General features: G+C 37.8%; 1 protein-coding gene and 2 long non-coding RNA genes across 6 annotated transcripts in view; 1 reads left to right on the forward strand and 2 right to left on the reverse strand.

Annotated features, from left to right (window-relative positions):
* LOC149591774 (cytochrome P450 3A9-like) overlaps positions 1-16,468 on the forward strand; it is a 55,316-nt gene that overhangs the window by 9,388 nt on the left and 29,460 nt on the right. For all 4 annotated transcript variants that reach the window (XM_089861730.1, XM_089861732.1, XM_089861733.1 and 1 more), the window contains 2 exons: positions 4,531-4,680; positions 5,326-5,445. In XM_089861730.1, coding sequence (XP_089717856.1) covers positions 4,531-4,680; positions 5,326-5,445 — 270 coding nt within the window. The remainder of the gene's footprint in view (positions 1-4,530; positions 4,681-5,325; positions 5,446-16,468) is intronic.
* Positions 7,081-8,689, reverse strand: LOC149591775 (uncharacterized). Its single transcript, XR_016379543.1, has 5 exons — positions 8,404-8,689; positions 8,239-8,316; positions 8,062-8,153; positions 7,706-7,988; positions 7,081-7,638 (listed from the first exon to the last, which is right to left on the reverse strand). It is a non-coding gene; the product is annotated as an uncharacterized LOC149591775 (long non-coding RNA).
* On the reverse strand, positions 15,839-16,161 carry LOC149591776 (uncharacterized). Its single transcript, XR_016379544.1, has 2 exons — positions 16,035-16,161; positions 15,839-15,978 (listed from the first exon to the last, which is right to left on the reverse strand). It is a non-coding gene; the product is annotated as an uncharacterized LOC149591776 (long non-coding RNA).

Here is a 16,468-nt window from a genome sequence, read left to right on the forward strand (position 1 = left end):
TGAGTCGGACTGAAGTAAATATTAACCGTTGGGAATTCCGTCTTAAAAAAGTCTATCTATCCCTGGTTGAGGAGATATTCTTTATACGATTTCAATATTAATTAGCAATGTTACTGTATATAAGTAAGGCATTAATTATACAGTGCCTAAATATAGTTTTTGTAATAATTATCCTTTGCTATTATATCAATATGGAGTTCATTATACATTGCTAAAATACATTAGAAAGCGCGACAAAATTGTAAGGGTTTCCTTGGAACTCTTGTTATAGATATGATACAGGTCTGCAAAAGTGATGGAAAAGTAGAAATCCAGCTGCTAATTTAGAACCGTAATTTGACGGTTTTAATAGACATGTTACAGGTCTGCAAAAGTGATAGAAAAGTAGAAACCTGTAACATGTCTATAAATGTGGTCAAGTTGCAGTTTTAAACTAGCAGCTGGTATTTCTACTTTTTCATCACTTTTGCAGACCTGTAACATGTCAATAAATATAGTCAAATTGCAGTTTTAAATTGGCAGCTGGATTTCTACTTTTCCATCACTTTTGCAGAACTGTAACATGTCTATAACTGTGGTCAAATTACAGTTTTAAACTAGCAGCTGTTATTTCTACTTTTGCATCGCGTTTGCAGAATCGCGCTGCATATAAACAGAAAAAGTAGAAACGGCAGACAATTTGCAGTTCTGGAATTTCTGTGAAATTTTCGCGTTTTTCGAGCTGCAGAAAATGTAGCCTTAATTTATACCTATTACAGCGTGGTAGCTATAAAAAAGCGCGTATGCAGATGAATTACAGCTTAAAATTTTTGTACGGGAACTGTAAACAAGCCACATGGTTAGTGTGGAAATTGGTGGAAATCCCTTCATACACAATGTTAAAAAAAACGAAGAGTAATAAAATCTTCTAGAGGTGCGTAAGCGTGTGAAGGGTGCGGCGCTATGTTTTTAGCCAGTTTTGTTGGGATTTTTGCCAAGGCATCAATCGATGGGGGTCCATATCCTTGGCTAGGGCTACCCATCACAAACGCACAGCGGATCTCCACAGAGTACTGCGGGCTGCAATAATTCTGTTATAAAAATTATTGTCAAAGCAATTTTAATTTAATGTTCATATGCGAAGGAACAATTGAAAGCATATCGAAAAATTTATTTATTTTGAAAGAGACTCCATACAGGGTGTTTCTGATAAGTCTGCCATAAATCAAGGGGCGTGTTCTTTGGGTCAAACTGAGTGGAAAGTGTCACAGAACATGGGGTGTACAAGAATTTGCAACGAAGATATGGCCCCCCAAACATTGGCCCCTAAAACAAGAAAATATTCGAATATGTAGACTAAAACAAATTCAGCCTTATCAACTTGTTTAGAAATAATGAGACAATTTCAATAGTTTCCCTCTAACATCGTTATTGAACTTTCACCTGGCAGAAGTGTATTAAATGAGTAGAAGTATGCCTACTCTAGTAAAGTAAATTCAAAGTATCATGGTACTTTTCGGTTGGTATTACTTTTATTCTTAACAAGTTAACATGGACGTTACAGGTATTGTTCAAAATGTCCACCAACGGCGTTAAGACAAACATGAACCCGTCTTTCGAAAGATTCTTGGACATGTTGGAAGATTCCTGGCATGTTCCTGATTGTTTGACAACCTTCAATAATTCGTCTTCGCAAGTCTTCCTCATCACGGACTTCATTCTTGTACACGATGTCTTTGAGATGACCCCAAAGATAGAAATCGCACGGATTTAAATCCGGAGATCTGGCTGGCCACGCAACTGGTCCTCCACGCCCAATCCACCTCAAATTAAACGTAGCATTAAGATGTTCTCTAACTGCACGGCTGAAATGTGGGGGTGCCCCGTCGTGCATAAACCACATGTCACGAAGTAATGCTAACGGTATGTCCTCGAGTAGTTCAGGTAAAGTGTCTCTTAAGAACGTGAGATATGCTTCACCATTTAGTCTGGGTGGAAGAAAATGCGAACCTAGTAAATGATTACCGACAATGCCGCACCATACGTTTAAAGAAAATTGCTGTTGGTGACTTCTAACACTAGTTGCGTGTGGGTTTAATTGGCGCCATTCGTGGTGGTTGTGATAGTTCAGAATTCCATCCCGGGAAAAATGTGCCTCGTCGGTTACTAAAAGGACCCGTGGAAATTGATTGTCCTCTACTCTGGCCAAAAACCACTCGCAAAAGTCGATGCGTCTTGGATAATCTGCCGGGTTAAGAGCTTGCACCTTTTGAATATGATACGGGTGAAACTGATGTCCGCGGAGAATTCGCCAGACCAAAACGTGATTAACATGTAATTGTCGTCCAACTTGTCTGATTCTTGTCGAGGGGTCCTCATCGAACATGGCAAGGACGTCTTCCTCGATTTCCTCCATGTCTTCTGGAATGTCTCGCTCTCGAACGTTGTTGGGTTGTACTTGTCCGATGTCCCTCAAGCGCCTGTCAACAGCCTCGAACGTACGACGATTTGGTATGCGTCGTTGCGGAAATTGTTCCTGGTATCGCCGCTGTGCTTCCACTGAATTGCCCTGCGCCAGTCCATACATGAGATGCATGTCTGCATATTCTGCATTGGTATACGCCATACTGTACTACCACACGTTCGTTCGAAGTGATACTGTGACGTTATCAACAACATCGCGTTACTTTATAGCAAACCACCGTTTAGTTTTTACGTTTGCGTCATGACTGTCAGCATTGTTTTTTATTCACGGACTTCATTCTTGTACACGATGTCAAAAAAATCTTTGAGATGACCCCAAAGACTTTTTAGCAAACCACCGTTTATTGTTTACGTTTGTGAATAAAAAACAATGCTGACAGTCATGACGCAAACGTAAAAACTAAACGGTGGTTTGCTATAAAGTAACGCGATGTTGTTGATAACGTCACAGTATCACTTCGAACGAACGTGTGGTAGTACAGTATGGCGTATACCAATGCAGAATATGCAGACATGCATCTCATGTATGGACTGGCGCAGGGCAATTCAGTGGAAGCACAGCGGCGATACCAGGAACAATTTCCGCAACGACGCATACCAAATCGTCGTACGTTCGAGGCTGTTGACAGGCGCTTGAGGGACATCGGACAAGTACAACCCAACAACGTTCGAGAGCGAGACATTCCAGAAGACATGGAGGAAATCGAGGAAGACGTCCTTGCCATGTTCGATGAGGACCCCTCGACAAGTACCAGACAAGTTGGACGACAATTACATGTTAATCACGTTTTGGTCTGGCGAATTCTCCGCGGACATCAGTTTCACCCGTATCATATTCAAAAGGTGCAAGCTCTTAACCCGGCAGATTATCCAAGACGCATCGACTTTTGCGAGTGGTTTTTGGCCAGAGTAGAGGACAATCAATTTCCACGGGTCCTTTTAGTAACCGACGAGGCACATTTTTCCCGGGATCGAATTCTGAACTATCACAACCACCACGAATGGCGCCAATTAAACCCACACGCAACTAGTGTTAGAAGTCACCAACAGCAATTTTCTTTAAACGTATGGTGCGGCATTGTCGGTAATCATTTACTAGGTCCGCATTTTCTTCCACCCAGACTAAATGGTGAAGCATATCTCACGTTCTTAAGAGACACTTTACCTGAACTGCTCGAGGACATACCGTTAGCATTACTTCGTGACATGTGGTTTATGCACGACGGGGCACCCCCACATTTCAGCCGTGCAGTTAGAGAACATCTTAATGCTACGTTTAATTTGAGGTGGATTGGGCGTGGAGGACCAGTTGCGTGGCCAGCCAGATCTCCGGATTTAAATCCGTGCGATTTTTATCTTTGGGGTCATCTCAAAGACATCGTGTACAAGAATGAAGTCCGTGATGAGGAAGACTTGCGAAGACGAATTATTGAAGGTTGTCAAACAATCAGGAACATGCCAGGAATCTTCCAACATGTCCAAGAATCTTTCGAAAGACGGGTTCATGTTTGTCTTAACGCCGTTGGTGGACATTTTGAACAATACCTGTAACGTCCATGTTAACTTGTTAATAATAAAAGTAATACCAACCGAAAGGTACCATGATACTTTGAATTTACTTTACTAGAGTAGGCATACTTCTACTCATTTAATACACTTCTGCCAGGTGAAAGTTCAATAACGATGTTAGAGGGAAACTATTGAAATTGTCTCATATTTCTAAACAAGTTGATAAGGCTGAATTTGTTTTAGTCTACATTTTCGAATATTTTCTTGTTTTAGGGGCCAATGTTTGGGGGGCCATATCTTCGTTGCAAATTCTTGTACACCCCATGTTCTTTGACACTTTCCACTCAGTTTGACCCAAAGAACACGCCCCTTGATTTATGGCAGACTTATCAGAAACACCCTGTATAGGCCTATATTAATATGGGTTAAAGGTTAGAGAAAACCTGGAACTGTCACTCAAATAATTTAAAATTGGGTTAGAAAAGTCAGGAATTTTTGAGAATTTTTTGTAAGTATAAAATTAATAACCTAACAGATTTTTTTTATTGTGTCTCATAGGCAACTCATGAAGCTCTACAAACTAATTACCGTAAGCACGGCAAAGTATACGGTGGGTACGAAGGCAGCACACCCGTTCTTTACACAGGCGATCCTGAGATGATCAAAACAGTATTGATCAAAGAGTTCAACAACTTCGCTGATCGAAGGGTACGTAAGATCATATAGAAACAGGTCCGTAGCTAGCTAAAAACGTCCCCTTGTTGGGTATTCAGCTGAAACATTTTGGAAATTTTTTGAAATTATTACATAAATTCATATACAGAACCACACCGGCCATAAGAGGTGAAAGAACAATGATTCGACGGCTAATCGGTAAATTTATAAGGTAATACACATGTTCTAAGACCATTGAACACATGGCGTCGCCTGTCGTCGCCTCTAGCTCGAGAATCCCGAAACTTTTCGACTCATAGATCATGTTATGGCTATGGTTTGAGTCGAAAAAGTTTCAATATTGGTTGCGGCAGGACGATAGAATGGTACTACCCTAAAAGAACCATGCACGCGCCGTATCTCCATCCCAGTCCATCTGTGTATAATGGTCTTGGATTGTACTTGGGTAACGCCTGCATATCTATCTATAAATGTCAACAATCAACTATAGATGAAGCCTCAATGTTGAATGTAATAGTCTCTCTGCATTCACGAACTCAGATTGCATATAAAAGTGCTTCTAGAAATTTTCCAATATCACCTCTAATGACCGGTGTACCAATATGCTTAAGTTTCTTTGTTTGTAATATATGAATTTGAACTAATACAAAGTCTTTTAAGTTTAACATATTTTTTCAGATTTTCCCTAAAACGGGCGATGCTATTTTCGACAATCTTCTTATATTCATGAGAGGAGACGAATCAAAAGGGGTTCGAAATGTTATGACACCTACTTTTAGTTCCAAGAAGCTACGTCAGGTAACATTTTTATCAAATTTTCTACAAGCCCATTTCACCACAGAATTACAAACTGAAGGGAATGGAAATTTAGGGTTCCATCAAAGGTATTAATCAAAAATGTCTTGATTAGAATCAAGACCTAAAAAGTATCGATAAGACTGAGGGTATCACTTGTCTGAAGGATCAGATATTAATTTTTCTTTTTAATTGAAACTTATATGCATGCTTAAGAAAAAACAACGTTCCATTACCGTTTTCCGTTGAAATAAATTATTTTACTGGTAATCAATTTCAAAAATTTACTTATCTCGGCTTTTCGACCACAATTCCATTCCCCGAAAACATTTTATCATTACATTAATTACTTTTGGGAGATAACGCGTCAAAAAAACCTATAAAACAATAAAAAAAAACTGTAATAGCGGTCTGTTTAGCCATGACAACAACCTTTTAAAAGTTAAAAGGACTATATAACCCTTTCGAGACTAACAGGACCTGAGCAATCTGTAGCTTAACCTGCTACTAGTACGACCAGAGAGAATTGATGTAAACTGGATTTGAAATTTCATCATGTGCGACCTGCGGCCCAGAAATTCTCCCATAGTCCCAGTGTGTGTAGAACATAATTTTTTCGCTGTTATCTGCCAAAATCAATCTTTCTAGGTAGTGGCGCCTCCTCACTTGAATTTTTCACGATATATTAAGGTTTCAACGAACAAAATTCTAGATTACTATTTTCACTACCATGTCCCTCTGCTACCTTGAAGCAAACTTTCCTCTCTTTTTGCTGCTCATTACCGGTGCCATTCTCTTGAATTTCTGTTCGTTAAAACTACTATGATGAGTTTATTTCTTTCAAACCAAAATATAAAAAAATGGATTCTTTTTCCTTTTGTGCTACTTAGAATTTACAAATGTATATAACGTTGTGCCGTGCCATATCAAATAGTCTCTAACCATTGTTAGAAACTAGAGAGAGAAACTGGGCAGTAACACTGATCATGCCCTGAACTATGAGAAAGAACAATACGACGGTTCACTAAAGTACACTCGATATTACATCATTTTGCAAAACAGCGAGTAAAATTCTTACTGTCCCTATTGAATTTGGCGCCATTGGTTTTAGAATAATTAAAATGTTCCACTGCGAAGCGTGCCGGCCACGACTGGGGATGTTACGTCTTTAGGAACCTTTTAAAACGCAAAACCATACACGTGCTCTCCCAAAAGTAATTAATGTAATGATAAAATGTTTTCGGGGAATGGAATTGTGGTCGAAAAGCCGAGATAAGTAAATTTTTGAAATTGATTACCAGTAAAATAATTTATTTCAACGGAAAACGGTAATGGAACGTTGTTTTTTCTTAAGCATGCATATAAGTTTCAATTAAAAAGAAAAATTAATATCTGATCCTTCAGACAAGTGATACCCTCAGTCTTATCGATACTCTTTAGGTCTTGATTCTAATCAAGACATTTTTGATTAATTAGTTCTGTCATGAATCTATATAACTATGTATATAAAGCTGCGTTACGCTGTCTAACCGTTTGGGCGGGGATTAGCGAAAGGAGACATCAGTCACGTGCCTGATAGTGTTAGGAGCGGGAGAAGGGAGGTGGAGTCGGGGGGGGGGTGTAAATTCGAAACGTCACTTCCTCTTGTCTCATGATTGGCTATTAGAGCTACGCAAAACGCGTCAAAGCTAGGAGGGTAACACCCAAATCAAATCGACATGATAGAAGGGGCATACGATAGAGCTGTATATTCATAGTTATAGTTATATAGATTCATGCTTCTATGCGACTTAATTCTAGACATTCTTGAACGAATCATCTAGTGAAAATTTTATAAGACAGGGTTCTGGCGCTGGGTTTTTTCTGAGCCAAATTTGCTTTTAAAATTTAAAAAAAATTCATTTCAACCTTTTTTCCTCTCTTCAGAAATTTAATAATGATAGTGTGTTACATATTTATCCAAAATTTATATTAATTAATTAACACACTGTACATCCGTATAATTTGTAATCTCGCGCTTGGAAGAGGCTGAATTAAAAATATTAATTTGATGACAGGAATCAGTGATGGTGTGATTGAATCTATCATTTATTTTGTCAGCAAAAAACCTATCTTCGTAGCGGGAAGTGTTGTCTAGAAATTAGGGAATGAATCCTTCTGCGTAGTTTGAATCTACTTTACACATCAAAAGTGTATCTAATTTAAACAAAAACGTTTATCCTCAATAGCGGTTATAAATAGTAATTAAAAACGTAACTGTTACCTAATAAAAATGATTGCAAGAGCCGGGATAAAAAACTGGTGTGTTAACAGAGTTTAGTGATTGTGTGATTTAATCTATCAATTATTTTACGACTAATTTAAACAAACAAAATGATCTACGCAGTGGTTACCGTTGGCCCATTGCATCAGATATAATCTCTGATTCTCTGTAGCGTTTATCGTTGGCAATCTGGCCATTGTTTATTGTTTTCTTAGGTAACGTTAGAATGAGCACAAAATAATTAATAATTCAATTGTTACCTAGTACAGATGATTGGAAGGACCTGAATTAAAAATATTGGTTGATTTGGTGACAGGGTTTAGTGACAGTGTGATTGAATCTATCATTTATTTTACCAGTAAAAACGTATATTCGTAGCGGTAACCGTTGCCTGACGGCACCAGTCGAGAAACCAGGGAACGAACCCTTGTGCGTAGTTTGCATTGATCTACTTTAAACAACAAAAAATGATTTAATTTAAACAAATTACCTAATTAGCGGCTATCGTTGACCGATGGCACCAGGTGAAACACCTTAAAACGAACGCAACACGGCCAATTGGTCTCTAGTCTAAAATGTACAATCAGCCTGTCTTGAACTTTTGACCGAGGCTTAGTGAAATAAGTGAATTTAAAAATTAACGGCTAAATCTTAACTTTAAATTCTTTTGTATTAAATTATAATGAAGTTTAACTTACGAGAATAAAATAAAATTGGGACTGATTAACCCCTTCTTTTAGATGAAAAGTGGAAAAATTCGCCTTAAGCTCGTCCATAAACAGAGCGGACGACGCATTTAGTAAACAAAAAACTTCGCTCTATTAGCGGTAAAACAGCGTAAGTCCAACAGTACGTTTCTCTATGATTTTAGCTAGGACTATACCACGTAAGTCCAACAGAATAAAAGGTCGTAAGTTTAAGTATGTGCTTAAAAATACAAAAAGTAATACTTAATATTAATTGTTTTGAATAAAACTTCTAAAGGCACCAGAAAAGTGTTCAACCTTTCATTTAAAACCATTTTCAGACCTATCGAATAAATAGTCTTCAAAAAATGGTCGAGACCATTTGGCTATCACAGCAAACATTTCCCATGTTATTCCTATGGGAAAATTTCCTTTTTTTGCCAAAATGTCTGAATTTTTTTATTGAAATGAAAACCACCCTTAGCAACTTTATTTTCTATAATAAAAACTAATGGAGGGATCTCTTTGAAATTTTAACCACATATTAAGGGTCCGAATTTTAGTTCAGTGGAATTTTTTCAAAGCAGTAACCATGATAGGAAAAAAGTTACATCGAATCAAAAAACCACCCTTATACATTAAACGCAGTATGAGGTCTTATCTAAGAGAGCAACCGCTCTCTCAGAATATTAGTTAACTCGTTTGAACTAACCAACCATCTATTATAAAACTGTCATTCCTGACTGCTTGACTTGACAATGAACGTCCGGTCAAACTCAAATTGCTTTCCCGTCATTTTCACATGCAAATACAGAGGAAGCTGTACATAGTTATACCACAAAAAGATTCTGTATACCTGAGCACCAACACATGTCATATACTTATCAAGTTCAATTACCAGTCGTCGGTACTCTGGCTTAATTACCAGTCGTCGGTAATCTAGCTTAATTACCAGTCGTCGGTACTCTGGCTTAATTACCAGTCGTCGGTAATCTAGCTTAATTACCAGTCGTCGGTAATCTAGCTTAATTACCAGTCGTCGGTAATCTAGCTTATTTACCAGTCGTCGGTAATCTAGCTTATTTACCAGTCGTCGGTAATCTAGCTTAATTACCAGTCGTCGGTAATCTAGCTTAATTAACAGTCGTCGGTAATCTAGCTTAATTACCAGTCGTCGGTAATCTAGCTTAATTACCAGCCGTCGGTAATCTAGCTTAATTACCAGCCGTCTTTAATATATCTTAATAACCAGCCGTCGGTAATCTAGCTTAATTACCAGTCGTCGGTAATCTAGCTTAATTACCAGTCGTCGGTAATCTAGCTTAATTACCAGTCGTCGGTAATCTAGCTTAATTACCAGTCGTCGGTAATCTAGCTTAATTACCAGTCGTCGGTAATCTAGCTTAATTACCAGTCGTCGGTAATCTAGCTTAATTACCAGCCGTCGGTAATCTAGCTTAATTACCAGCCGTCTTTAATATATCTTAATAACCAGCCGTCGGTAATCTAGCTTAATTACCAGTCGTCGGTAATCTAGCTAAATTACCAGTCGTCGGTAATGTAGCTTAATTACCAGCCGTCTTTAATATAGCTTAATTACCAGCCGTCGGTAATCTAGCTTAATTACCAGTCGTCGGTAATCTAGCTTAAATACCAGTCGTCGGTAATCTAGCTTAATAACCAGTCGTCGGTAATCTAGCTTAATTACCAGTCGTCGGTAATCTAGCTTAATTACCAGTCGTCGGTAATCTAGCTTAATTACCAGCCGTCTTTAATATATCTTAATAACCAGCCGTCGGTAATCTAGCTTAATTACCAGTCGTCGGTAATCTAGCTAAATTACCAGTCGTCGGTAATCTAGCTTAATTACCAGCCGTCTTTAATATAGCTTAATTACCAGCCGTCGGTAATCTAGCTTAATTACCAGTCGTCGGTAATCTAGCTTAATTACCAGTCGTCGGTAATCTAGCTTAATTTCCAGTCGTCAGTAATCTAGCTGAATTACCAGTCGTCGGTACTCTGGCTTAATTACCAGCCGTCGGTAATCTAGCTTAATTACCAGCCGTCTTTAATATAGCTTAATAACCAGCCGTCGGTAATCTAGCTTAATTACCAGTCGTCGGTAATCTAGCTAAATTACCAGTCGTCGGTAATGTAGCTTAATTAACAGCCGTCTTTAATATAGCTTAATTACCAGTCGTCGGTAATCTAGCTTAATTACCAGTCGTCGGTAATCTAGCTTAATTACCAGCCGTCGGTAATCTAGCTTAATTACCAGCCGTCTTTAATATATCTTAATAACCAGCCGTCGGTAATCTAGCTTAATTACCAGTCGTCGGTAATCTAGCTTAATTACCAGTCGTCGGTAATCTAGCTTAATTACCAGTCGTCGGTAATCTAGCTTAATTACCAGTCGTCGGTAATCTAGCTTAATTACCAGTCGTCGGTAATCTAGCTTAATTACCAGTCGTCGGTAATCTAGCTTAATTACCAGCCGTCGGTAATCTAGCTTAATTACCAGCCGTCTTTAATATATCTTAATAACCAGCCGTCGGTAATCTAGCTTAATTACCAGTCGTCGGTAATCTAGCTAAATTACCAGTCGTCGGTAATGTAGCTTAATTACCAGCCGTCTTTAATATAGCTTAATTACCAGCCGTCGGTAATCTAGCTTAATTACCAGTCGTCGGTAATCTAGCTTAATTACCAGTCGTCGGTAATCTAGCTTAATAACCAGTCGTCGGTAATCTAGCTTAATTACCAGTCGTCGGTAATCTAGCTTAATTACCAGTCGTCGGTAATCTAGCTTAATTACCAGCCGTCTTTAATATATCTTAATAACCAGCCGTCGGTAATCTAGCTTAATTACCAGTCGTCGGTAATCTAGCTAAATTACCAGTCGTCGGTAATCTAGCTTAATTACCAGCCGTCTTTAATATAGCTTAATTACCAGCCGTCGGTAATCTAGCTTAATTACCAGTCGTCGGTAATCTAGCTTAATTACCAGTCGTCGGTAATCTAGCTTAATTTCCAGTCGTCAGTAATCTAGCTGAATTACCAGTCGTCGGTACTCTGGCTTAATTACCAGCCGTCGGTAATCTAGCTTAATTACCAGCCGTCTTTAATATAGCTTAATAACCAGCCGTCGGTAATCTAGCTTAATTACCAGTCGTCGGTAATCTAGCTAAATTACCAGTCGTCGGTAATGTATCTTAATTAACAGCCGTCTTTAATATAGCTTAATTACCAGTCGTCGGTAATCTAGCTTAATAACCAGCCGTCGGTAATCTAGCTTAATTACCAGTCGTCGGTAATCTAGCTAAATTACCAGTCGTCGGTAATGTAGCTTAATTAACAGCCGTCTTTAATATAGCTTAATTACCAGTCGTCGGTAATCTAGCTTAATTACCAGTCGTCGGTAATCTAGCTTAATTACCAGCCGTCGGTAATCTAGCTTAATTACCAGCCGTCTTTAATATATCTTAATAACCAGCCGTCGGTAATCTAGCTTAATTACCAGTCGTCGGTAATCTAGCTTAATTACCAGTCGTCGGTAATCTAGCTTAATTACCAGTCGTCGGTAATCTAGCTTAATTACCAGTCGTCGGTAATCTAGCTTAATTACCAGTCGTCGGTAATCTAGCTTAATTACCAGTCGTCGGTAATCTAGCTTAATTACCAGCCGTCGGTAATCTAGCTTAATTACCAGCCGTCTTTAATATATCTTAATAACCAGCCGTCGGTAATCTAGCTTAATTACCAGTCGTCGGTAATCTAGCTAAATTACCAGTCGTCGGTAATCTAGCTTAATTACCAGTCGTCGGTAATCTAGCTTAATAACCAGTCGTCGGTAATCTAGCTTAATTACCAGTCGTCGGTAATCTAGCTTAATTACCAGTCGTCGGTAATCTAGCTTAATTACCAGCCGTCTTTAATATATCTTAATAACCAGCCGTCGGTAATCTAGCTTAATTACCAGTCGTCGGTAATCTAGCTAAATTACCAGTCGTCGGTAATCTAGCTTAATTACCAGCCGTCTTTAATATAGCTTAATTACCAGCCGTCGGTAATCTAGCTTAATTACCAGTCGTCGGTAATCTAGCTTAATTACCAGTCGTCGGTAATCTAGCTTAATTTCCAGTCGTCAGTAATCTAGCTGAATTACCAGTCGTCGGTACTCTGGCTTAATTACCAGCCGTCGGTAATCTAGCTTAATTACCAGCCGTCTTTAATATAGCTTAATAACCAGCCGTCGGTAATCTAGCTTAATTACCAGTCGTCGGTAATCTAGCTAAATTACCAGTCGTCGGTAATGTATCTTAATTAACAGCCGTCTTTAATATAGCTTAATTACCAGTCGTCGGTAATCTAGCTTAATTACCAGTCGTCGGTAATCTAGCTTAATTACCAGTCGTCGGTAATCTAGCTTAATTACCAGTCGTCGGTAATCTAGCTTAATTACCAGTCGTCGGTAATCTAGCTTAATTACCAGTCGTCGGTAATCTAGCTTATTTACCAGTCGTCGGTAATCTAGCTTAATTACCAGTCGTCGGTAATCTAGCTTAATTACCAGCCGTCGGTAATCTAGCTTAATTACCAGCCGTCTTTAATATATCTTAATAACCAGCTTGTTAGCTATTACAAGCTTAGGTTCTCCTGTTTTTTACCACTACGAAAAATTGGACCAAATAGCCTTAACCATGCTAACATCATAAACTGACTCTTATCCATGGTAAAATATCGCATATTGGAATGGTTTTGAAAATGTGAAATTAAACATACTTTAACTTAAATCTAATTAATGAAAATTGGAAAGCACAAAATCTAAATACCAGGCTTTCGTTTAAAACCGTTTTCAAGTCAAACAACCGAATAGTTATTGCATTACGGCTGCCACAAAATGGTTATTTGTAAAATATTTTCCTATGTTATTTCTATGGGAAAATTTTATGTTTTTCATCAAAATATCGTAAAAGTTTTATGGAAATGAAAACCACCCTTAGCAACTTTATTTTTTATAAAATAAACTATTAAATGAATCTTTTTGAAATTTTAACCACATATTGAGGGTCCGAATTGTAGTTCTGTGGAATTTTTTCAAAACAGTTAATACAATACAAAAAAAGTTATATCCAATCAAAAAACCATCCTTATACATTAAAGTCAGTATGAAGTCTTATCTAAGAGAGCTACCGCTCTCCTAGAATACAGATATAAAAACAAAAAGTACACTTCGTTGAAACTTGTTCCCACCGTGTAGTATGAGAAGCCTCCTTTATCCCAGAATAGGGTCGACCCCCTCTGCGTATGATTACCTTCCCAACCGTGGCACAGGGAACAAGCCGTGAATAGGGTCTTTGCGCGAGGGGAAAAAGAGGGGGAAAAAAAGGGAGGAAAAGAGGGGCGAAAACCCGGCTCCAATATCCGGTTCCAGCCTCCGCCATATTGAAAGCCGCCAGATATATTCGTCTAGCTTCAAGCTAGTTGTGAAACTGTGAAACCCATGCTTAGCGGCTAATATCTGTTTGTAAAATTATTAGAGAATTTGTATAACCGTAAATTGAACTTAGATAAGTAGGAGACAGTTCACCTATATCATTGGAATATTTTGCTACAACGTAAACAGGTATTTTATTTAAGGTTTATATATAAATTACAAATTTTGTTAAGCCTTGGCATATTTTTTTTTTTTTTTGGCTACCTCAGGCTCAGGTTACCTTATTTTATGAAATGCCAGCTGTGAAAAAAAGTGATAAAGGAAAGCTTACATTTAAAGAGTTGTATTTAGAATCTCTTAACGGTGATGTCGACAAAATAAGGTACAAAAACAAAAAGATTAATGTCAAGTTTCCCTACATCGGATGGGTTAGTTGAATGTTCCTGTTGTGGAAAAGGCATCGTAGAAATCAAGTGTCCATATTCAAAGAGAGACATGCTTTTAGAAGAGATGGTAGGGGGTAAAGACTCGTTTCTTCGAAAAGACGAAAATAGTTTAGGCTTGAATGAAAAGCACAGCTATTTTTACCAGATTCAAACGTAATTATTTGTCTGTGATGTTAAGTACTGTGATTTAGTTGTCTGGTCTACAAAAGATTTCTTTGTTCAAAGGGTCACTCCAGATAAGAGTTTTTGGGAAAGTTGTTTAACAAAAGCGATAGATTTTTTAAAATTGGAATTTTACCAGAGTTATTAGGGAAATTTTATTCTAGGTCTAGTCAGATTAAGGTATTTAGTGAGCAAGTCAATAACGCGGGAAACTCTAGTGTGGATACCCAAGTTTATTGTTTTTGTCAAATGCCCGAGGAAGAAGATGATCACATGGTAATGTGTGAAAACCGATCCTGTAAACATAAATGGTTCCATTACAAATGTTTGGGTATAAAAAGGGCACCAAGAGCTAAATTGTGGTATTGTCCAAATTGCGCGGTGTTATCACCTTTCAAAAAAAAGGGGGGGGCAAAGCGTCAAAGAAGGGTACAAAAGGGAAAGAAAATTAAATGTGATAATCTAAATTTTTCCCTAAACTACTTACTGATCTCATTTGTTCCTAAGCTACCTAAATTATGGTTACACTTGTATGGTGTTTAGTACTGAAAGTAATTTCTCAAATTTCTTCCTTATTTGAATTAATTTTATTTTTATGTAACACAAAACTGCCACTTTTGTAACAATTAAAATTTATACATTTCTTTTCATAAAACTATAGACTTCGATAGATTTGTTAAAGCACTGGCAACAATGGCAATTTTATCCAAAGGAGAAATTTCATCCCCCTCTCTTTTTGTCACGCATTCAATGGGTAAACAACCTTGTAGTATTTGGTATTTGTTTCGCAAGAGACCAATTACCCTCTCAACATGAATTCGTAGGTTTGCAATTTTTCTTGTTTCGTGAACTTCCAATGATGTTAACTGGTCTTTTCCCCGTGTGAAGCTCGGAATTGCTAATCGAGCGCAGCAAAAACCTAAACTTTCCTCTATATTGTACCCTCTATCTGCCATTACTAGATCACCAGGAAGCAATTTTTTAAGGATCCCACAATTCTCTGTCAAATACTTATCGCTAACTCCTCCTCCCCAACAGTAAGAAGTAAATGAGATGACACCCTGTGGAGTTACGCCTATTAAAAATTTTGCTGTGTTATGATGTTTGTAATTAGACCATGTGATCGCTCGAGTATTTAACGATGTTGGGCGATTTATAAAAACTTCAAAACAATCTATAATAACTGCTACATGATATCCAAAGGCTTTCTTAAACTCTAGGAGCATGGTTTTCCGTAATTCTTCTCTTTCTGGCCACGCAACAAACCTCTGAAGTCGAACGTTACAGGCGTCAAGCCACCTATCAAATATTCTAGACGCTGCAGAGACGGAGATGTCGAATCGATAAGCCAAATCTTGTAGGGATAAATTTAATCTCATCCTCATCAAGAAAAGTAAAAACTCCTGAAACTGATCTAGTTTGTTCCGGTGGGAATTTGGGATCTCATATTTGAAATGAGTGGTACTTCGTGGATATTTTCAGAAGGACCAGCTCTTATCATATCTGGCGCACTTTCACATTCAGTTTCCATAGCTCTAATATCTATAAAAATATACATTAACATTCCTTATTTTATTCAAATTGGGAGATCACATTACCATCTTTATCACCAGAAACTAATTCCATTACTAGCAAATTTGCTTCATTAGGCTGGTATGTTGTTTTACTCGGAGCAGCTTCAGTCAAATCTAGGGTACTTTCACAGTCTGTAGAAGTTTCCATGGCTCTAATATCTATAACATTATTCTAATTTAATATTTCTGAGTTTATTTTAAGATTGTACCAAAATAAAAGCATTTTATTATTATTATTAGACTACATTACCATCTCTATCACCAAGAACGTTTTCCGTTGTTAATGAAGTTCCTTCATTAGACTGATACATGGTTTTAATCCTTAATTTTCGAGTAACAATTCTTTTCCAACGTGAATAAATCATATTGGGATTTTTCAAATTGTTTTTGCCTAAGAAAAAACTTGGTGCCCAATCTGGATTGGTTTGATCGAACAGCGCTGATGGTTTTCCTGTAAA

The sequence above is a fragment of the Phalangium opilio genome, unplaced genomic scaffold, assembly GCF_054372755.1.
Source record: "Phalangium opilio isolate 3A_F unplaced genomic scaffold, DU_Popi_V2 ptg000500l_1, whole genome shotgun sequence".
Taxonomy (NCBI): domain Eukaryota; kingdom Metazoa; phylum Arthropoda; class Arachnida; order Opiliones; family Phalangiidae; genus Phalangium; species Phalangium opilio.